General features: G+C 48.5%; 1 protein-coding gene across 1 annotated transcript; it reads left to right on the top strand.

Annotated features, from left to right (window-relative positions):
- Positions 1 to 374: 374 nt before the first annotated feature.
- Positions 375 to 6831, top strand: C1H11orf87 (chromosome 1 C11orf87 homolog). Its single transcript, XM_075490971.1, has 2 exons — positions 375 to 533; positions 935 to 6831. The coding sequence occupies exon 2, from the start codon at positions 1083 to 1085 to the stop codon at positions 1557 to 1559; it is 477 nt and encodes a 158-aa protein (XP_075347086.1). The 5' UTR covers positions 375 to 533; positions 935 to 1082; the 3' UTR covers positions 1560 to 6831.
- Positions 6832 to 8160: the final 1329 nt, after the last annotated feature.

Here is an 8160-nt window from a genome sequence, read left to right as displayed (position 1 = left end):
GGCCAGGAGGTGAAGGCGCTGGGGGCCGCCGTGGGTGGCGGGATGTGGGTGCTCTGGCCGTGCCCGCGCGGATGGGGATGTGGGGCAAGGGGCCGGCCGCGGGGGATGGGGATGGGGACGGGGATGGCCGGTACGTTGGGATATTTGGGGCCGGTCTCAGCGTCTGGGGCCGTGGGGAGCAGGGGGGGTGGCGTGGGGAGGGCCGGGGGCGTGGGGCGGCTGTGGGGACAGGGCGGTGCGCGGGCCGCCCGCGCCGGCGGCAGCGCGGGGGGCGCCGAGGCCGCGGGGGGGGCCGGTGCCTGCGAGCCCCGGGCGGGGCCGCCCCCGCCGCCCCCTCCGCCGCCGCGGGGCCGTGCGGGGCGGCGGCGAGCGGGCCCGGCCGCGCTGCCTGACGTCACCGGCCGGGGCGGCTATAGGCTGCGGGCGGCGCTCCCGAAGCGGCGGCGGCTCCGCTCTGCGCGCTCACTCCGCGCTGCCGCAGCCCCCAGCGCCCGCGGCGCCCGGGCGCTCCCTCGCTGCCTCCGCCGGCGCAGGTAAGGGGCTCCGGGGCGCGCACCGGCACGGCGGGGCCGGTCCCGCCCGGCTTCGGCCGCCAGCCCCCGCCGGGGTGCGGGGGTCTGGCAGCCGGGCCGCCGCTGCGTCCCTCCCTGCCCGCGGCAACTAGTTGGGGCGGGCGGCCGCGCCGCGTTGCCGCGGACGCCGAGTGATTTGCGGAGCCGGCGCGGCGGCGCAGCGCCCCGTCCCCGTCCCCGTCCCCGTCCCCGTCCCGCCAGCCCTCTGCCGCCCCCGGGCAGGGAGCCGGGGCCGCGCGGAGCGCTGCCGTGGCGGGGCGCAGGCAGGAGGCTGCCGCAGCCGCCGGCGCGGTGTTTTGGGGAGGGGGGAGCCGCGCAGGGTGGGTGCCTCGGAGCGCTGATGTGTCCGGCTCCCTTTGCAGGCTGCTCTGTCACTTTAGAGCGAGCGTGAGGCTGAGCCGGCAGCGTCCCGAGCATTTCCAGCGAGCGCCCGCCAGCAGCCCGGCACCGATTGAAATTCAGGCGTCTTCAGAGCGGGGAGGAAGATCCTCATCTTCCGAAGCCTCCTCAATGAGTGCCAAGCTCTCCAAGGAGTTGAGGCTGTCCCTGCCACCTTGTCTTCTGAACAGGACGTCTGCCACCTTAAACACCAGCAGCACCTGCATCACGCAAGTGGGTCAACTCTTCCAGTCCTTCTCATCCACCCTGGTTTTAATTGTTCTGGTGACCCTCATCTTCTGCCTGATCCTCCTCTCCCTCACCACCTTTCACATCCACAAGAGGAAGATGAAGAAGCGGAAAATGCAAAAGGCTCAGGAGGAGTATGAACGGGACCACTGCACCCACAGCAGCAGTAGTGGCAGCCAGCACCCTGGGACAGGGGTGCAGGGAGAGGCACCCCAAGGAAGAGACAGCCGGCTGGGAAGACCCCCCCAGGACTCGGAGATCCAGCGCCTCTCTCCCTCGGCAGCCCCGAGCTCTCAGCAAGCACGGGCTTGTTTGGACACAGCTGGTGCGGGGCTCTTGCAGACGGTGATTTTGTCATGATGTTTTGGGGGAGACCTCGCGAAGGCGCTGGTTGGTGTTTGTAAATACCTGAGTGATTATTCTAGTCCCCGAAGAAGAAGAAAACAGTGCTAATTCAAATGAACGAACAAGCCCACGATCCAAGCGCATGACAGATCACATTGCGTTTCTCATTGACTGTCTGAGGAAAGGATGCGTCTTTTTACTGGAGAAGGAGCTGCACACAGCTACCAAATATCAAGTCATCCACCTGGAGGAGAGGGTCAGGGGTGGGAGATCCCTTTTCCCTGGACATCATTACCCTGAGGACTAGGACGATCCCACTCTCTTGGGACTCCCGCTGCACCCTGTGTCACCATTGCATGGCGTGGGTTGGGGCGTGGGTGAGTGGTGTGGGAGGAGAGGCAGGTCTGGCTGTCCCCTTGGAGCAGGGTGACAGCCCACCCTGGTCTCTCCCTTTGTGCTAGGACCTATGCCCCTGTCCCACTCCTCTCCCTCCTTTCCAGGGCTGGATATTGTTTTGTGTAGAAATGGCCACCCCTAGTTGGGCTTTACTGCAAGCGCCCTCCGGCCCCACGGCCCCATGCCCCCCAGCTGCAGCATTGAGCATCCCACCCTTGTCCAGGGGATGGAGCGAGCTGTCTGCACAGAGCGATGCTCGAGCTTTCCTCTCCCCTCAGCTCCCCGCATCTTCAGATGCCCCCCCCATCCCCATCCCCGTCCCCATCCCGATGCCATGAAACCTGAAACGCACACCCAGTACCGTTTCGTGTGGCAGGGCGAGGCGATGTGCAGTAACTTGCCCATCCTCTCCCAGGGGAGGGTGTCCTTGTACCTCCTGTCAGTCCTGAAACAAATCCAGTTCTGCACCAGGCACCCCGCACTGAACGCCTGCGTTTACAGCTTTGCCTCCCAGTGAGGAATCCTGCAGCAGTACAGAGCTGGCTTCTACTTTTTTAGGCTGATATATATTTTTAACCCTCCTAATCTAGTAGACAGTTAGGGACAGACAACACTTAGTTTTCTCCCCTTTCCCCTTTCGGGGAACAAACCACGCAGTTGTGCAAAATGTCCGCTCCTAAACCCTGGCAAATATTTATTTCCGAAGTGGCCGGTGTAGTTTCTCCCTAGCAAGCACCCGGAGTTTTTTTGTCTGTGGATGGCAGGTGTGAGTGGCTGCTAGTACTGTGTGTGTTGGAGGAAGCAGCGTCGGGTACAGAAAATGCGGCTTTGCTTAGCGATTAAATCAATGACCATTACTTGAAGGTGCCTTAACAGAGTGCCATACCCAAACTTTGAAACATCTTGTGTGGTATCATAGCAGAGGCAGCCCTCTACTGTGCATATTAACATCTAAAAAGCAAAGAAAAAGTGATCCCGAGGGATTTCTTCTTCTTTTTTCTTTCTATCCCAGCATTCAAAGTGATCTGAGGCGATAGTAATAGTCCACAGTTTTTAATATTTTGTATCCACTTACTCCCTCTCTGCTGTACTCTGCCTCCCAGGGTGGCTGTTAGGCTAGAAAAATCCCAGGCACACGCACCGGGAGGTCTGGGGCCCTGAGCCCGGAGTGAATGCCGTTAATCCATTTAAAATGGGGAAAGAGGGTGGCAGAAGTGCTCCATAATACTCTAATAGCCCCCAAATGCAGAGGTTTCAGGGCAGTGTCTCTGTTACCCAGTTTTACCTCTTTCCAGTCTTGCCTGGTCTGACGGGAAATTGCTGTTGAGTTTGGATCCGTGCCTCCAGTGTGTTAGGCAAGTACTGTATCATCCAGCTCTAGGAGCTGCTCCACCAGCTGAGGTTAGTGTGGCAAGCGTACCTGCGACCGAATGGTGTTTTGCACATTGCAGTTTGATGGGAGCGATGGCTGACTCTCGCCGCCAGCCGGTATGATCGGATGCTAATGGCTACTTCATTGTTGCTGGGCAAGAAAATTGGCTTTGTTTTGTTTCCCCTAATAAAGGATGCATGAACTTTTGTGTTTAACCTCCTTATGCAACTGCAGCACGGTATTGCACCACAGGGAATAGATTTAGGACAACGAAGAGTGTTCAATAAACAGTTGATCTCCACTAAACAGAGAGATATTACTTTCCCCTTTATTTTGTGCCTTTAAAAAAACCAAACCCAGTGTAAAATTTCGAGTTTTATAAAAGCAATAAGATGTTCCAAATCACTCCAGTGCATTTCTGGTTGATGATTCCACTTCTTTAGTGTCTGAAGTCAGATACTCTTCCTTCTGCCTTATGCACTCAAGGCATGCAATAATTCCCCAGAAGTGTACTGCTTGTCACATCTCATTGCAGTTATAAAATTGCCCTATTTTTGAAGAAAAAAAGAAGGATGGAGAGATAGATATATATATATCTTTATATATATTATGGATATATAGGTATATATATTATTTATATAATCTCATGACACTAAAAGTAGTTGCAAAAATGTAACTAGAATTAAAATGTTACCATGTAAAGCTCTATCCTCTGTTAATTAGCTTTGATTTAATATTTTAATACCTCTGTATTTATGTAAATCTATGTAAATTATGTGGTCTATAAGTAAAATTTCATACTGACTTTAATTTTCTCAGAACTGTGAGCTTCTTGTGGTGTCATTTAAGGTTTTGCATTTCTAAAGTTAAATTATACGAGATATGAGAAGTTATAAATTCTTACACAGAAATACTGCAATAAGGTTAATGTGTACTCCCAATACACAATCCTATCTTGAAGTACTGCAAGCTTATGAGGTTTAATTGAACGGTCTCAGGAGATCTAGCTGCTACAAGCAGGACACGTAGGTTTTCATTTTCATGAAACAATAAGCAATCTAGGGAATAGATGTGGATTTTTAAAACAGAGTTTATGCTTGGAGGTTCTGTCAAATCAATTGCTTCAAAACCCTACAGCTACAGCTAAACTTCTGCACTTAGCATTCAGTATTAATAAGGCTGATGCTTCTTTCCCCTCCCCCCTCCTTCTTCAACTAGGAAAGTGTAGGAAATTGTTCATATTTCTAAAGCATACATTTTCAGCTAACTGTGAAACTGCCCAAAGGGTTTTGAATATACATATTTTATGCAAGTGTAATATCTATGTATCTGTATCCCTATATTTAAATATTTTTGTGTACCCTTTTCTACGATATTTGATAGAGATGCCGGGTAAATGCTTGTACCATTCTCGTACGTAAGGAAGGATTTATACCCTCTCGATGCGGACGTTCTTTTTCCCGTGAATTTGCACTGGTTTCAGCAAGTTATGATGGAGACCGGGCCGCTGAGTGCTGCCTGCTGGAAGAACAGACAGTCTTTCCTCTGTTAAGGGGCACACCCTCCGGCTGGATTTTCCTGCTTCTGAATAAGAAATTGGGGCTGGTTGCCCACTAGCATCCTGCATGTGTAAGAATAAGAAGTGCTGTGGTGCTCAACAGTTCCTGTCCGGTCCAGCCGTTGTCCTGCGGAAGAAGCATGAGAGCAGTGACTTGTTTTGTAGGTCTAGTGAGAACTGAGAGCCCACCGGGCGAAGCGATGGCAGCGCTGGGGCTGGATGGGAGAGTCGGTGATGCCTCGTACTGCATTCCCATCCCCGGAGCCTGCTGCTGCCCGGGGGCTGCGTCCAGCTCCCGCTGGTATCAACAGGAGCGGCTTCCACAGACTGCCAAGGGACTGGATCCCATCTGGAGTTCACATGGAGGGTGACAGCTCTCCACATCACCACCACGGACCCTGCTCTGCACCCACCCTGGCAGCCTCTGTGGGGATGGAAACCACTGCGTCCCATGAGGGCTGGGATGCTTCAGCCTGGTGGCACCGGGGAAGCCGCGCTGCTGCTGTCAGTTCTGCTTCTACGGACTGAGGTGTTCAGGTTTCTACGTGGATCCTATGTGGATCATGGACAGGGAATGTCATTTCATTAAAACATGTTATTCCAGCATTTTCTTCTGTGGGGGTTTGTCTACTGCAAATGTAGTCTCAGATGAAATTTGCAGGCTCTCCATCCAGACATGTTTTAGCTTTTGATACATCTCTCTCAGACATATATCTGTATCGATAGATATATATCTCAAAAGAAATGCTGGACAAAAAGCAAAGAACAGAGACTCCACATTGTAGACAAAACTGCCCTACGACTAAAAAGTGGGTTTTTTTGGCTTTTATTTTTAATTAATTTTAAAGGCTACTATCTTTAATGTAAATAGCAAGTTACTATGTGATTAATGTTTTCCATAGCATTTCTGAGTAGCTGCTATCTTGTTTCTGGAAAGCTATGTCCAGTGTTATGAAGCAACTGTGCTTTTCTTCTTCTATTATGAATATGAGTGCAACTTTTATGTAGGGAGGAAAAAGAACATGATTTGACTCTTTAGATAGGACTGAATTATTTTAAATCCAGTTACAGGACTTGGTTGCTTTTTTTCTTTCTAGTGGTCATTCTCTCTGCACGTTTGTATTTTTCTATGGGTACTTGAAACCCTACATTTTAATAAGTATGCAAGATAAGAAGGGAAACAAAAATGAAGTAGGAAACATTCTTTTTCCTCTTTTGTGTAAATAGCAAAATTTATAATGACTTAGATACCATTTCATTACATTTCTCATCTACATAGAAGTTGGCATGACTCATATACAAACCTTTAATAATACTTCCATTTATGTTAAAAATTAGAACTACTTTTACCCAGGTCTGACTTTCTCATCTCTTTCTGGTATCTAACTCTTTTTTTCCCTGAAGCCAAGTTTTCCATCTGATTGCTAAATAAATTTATAGTAGAACAGAGCCTCCTTCTGTTTTTAGTCTTTTACATGTAGATCTCTGGTCTGAATCCAGCCAAACTCAATAGTGTAGGAAGTGTGTTACAAACTTGCAAAAGCTGGATGGTGTATGAGCCTTGAGGAGAGAGGTGACTGTGTGACAAGCAAGCAGGTGAAATGCCTGGCAATGGTAATAGGTAGCTTTACCGTTTGGAGCTGTGGAAGTGAAGCCTCCCCATCCACAGGATGGACCTGGGTGAAGGGCAGCCCATTCCAGGCACAGCAGAGACAAATATCAGTCTCCTTCCTGATACCATTGCTCTAAAACGTCATTTTCTATATGACACTAGATCTCATTTCTGTAAATTATATGTAATATATTTCTTATTCAAATCAAAGAAGTTTTCATTGCTTCATTGGTACTATATGTTCTCTGTGGATAACTAGAAGAGTTCATTTTCCAACCCTTTTAACCCAATACCTCCACAGGCATCAATTTTGTATGAGTTAGGAAATAAATAAATATTTGGATCAGAACACTGTCAGTAAAAATTGCCTTTATTTATATAATCCGGTGTTCCAGTTGGCTTTTCTGTGTTGTTTTCTTCCTTGAAATGGAGCACTATAATCTGTTCATTATTTTATTTTTCTAAAGAGGACAAAGAATTTGAAGCAAGCACTGCAAAATATACAAACAGGAAAAGATTTCACATTGTACAGCAGAACAAAATCGTGTAGGTTTTGGTGGTTTCACAGTAAGTCCTTGTCCTCTGTTTTTCAGATCCCCTCCAATCAAGCAAAATTTTTACCTAAAACCTTCTGAAAGAACTCACGTAGAACAGGTAGATGGCCTTTCTTTTATGGTTTTAGCATTGCTTACTACCCAGTCAATGACAAAGTACAGGTTAAAACTTTTCAAACATCTTGTAATCTAAAAATAATAAAGTATCCTAGGGGATTATGAGTACTGTAAAGAAGGGGTAAGTATAGAAGGTTAGAAGGAGAAAATATTAGCTCTATAATACAATAAAAGCAGCATGTGCTGGAGGATGAATTCATGATTGTAAATGAGCGCCTTTACATTTTATTCCTGTCTCTGTCACTCACACATTGTGAGGCTCTCTGCTTCAAAGCTATTTATGTAGTAAGCGATATATAACTCATCTATTAAACAAAGACATGGAACCTGCAAATATACAGCGCTGAAATGAATAAATTAAGCATCATATACATTAAACAAATACTGATACAATAATACAATTTAAAAGCGTCTCTATGCTAATCACCTGGCTTGGATTATTCAAGTGCTTACATTGGCAGTGAGGTCCGAGTAGCACACTGCACAGCTGGGAGACAGATGGCTGGGCAAGATGCTTGAACAGTCACACCAAGAGGCTCAATTTAATTTTTAAGTTGAAGTAGAATATGTATTATGAAGGAAAGCCAAGACAACTAATGTTTATTTTACCATTTCATCACCCATAACACTTTTTTTTTGGTGCAGAAAACAGCCTTGTGTGGTTTTGAGCAGACTGCTGAGTAAGTTAATAAGAATATGGGAAAAGACAATTCTTGGGAGTAAACCCAACACTGATGAAATTCATGGCAAAACCTCCCTGCATTCACTGGGGCCTGGACTATGCCCAAGATGATACCACATCTCACTCCCTGCTGGCTGTCCATCCCTTGCCAGTGTCATCAGACTCTTGATTACTGCAGTTAGTATTTCTAGGGCACATGGATTTCTCTTGTCTTTTGACTCACAGTCCATACCCAGCTCCTGTGGGGGACAGTGGAGTATCACCTGGGGTTTACCTACATGTGACACGTTCGTGCTCACTTTTCTTTAGCTTTCGTTGAGTCCTG

Source organism: Mycteria americana, chromosome 1 (assembly GCF_035582795.1).
Source record: "Mycteria americana isolate JAX WOST 10 ecotype Jacksonville Zoo and Gardens chromosome 1, USCA_MyAme_1.0, whole genome shotgun sequence".
NCBI lineage: Eukaryota > Metazoa > Chordata > Aves > Ciconiiformes > Ciconiidae > Mycteria > Mycteria americana.
Note: the sequence above shows the minus strand (reverse complement) of the source record. Positions and strands in the feature narration are given on the sequence as shown.

Coding starts and splice junctions, on each gene's coding strand:
- C1H11orf87 (XM_075490971.1), top strand. CDS start 1,083: ATGAGTGCCAAGCTCTCCAAGGAGTTGAGGCTGTCCCTGCCACCTTGT.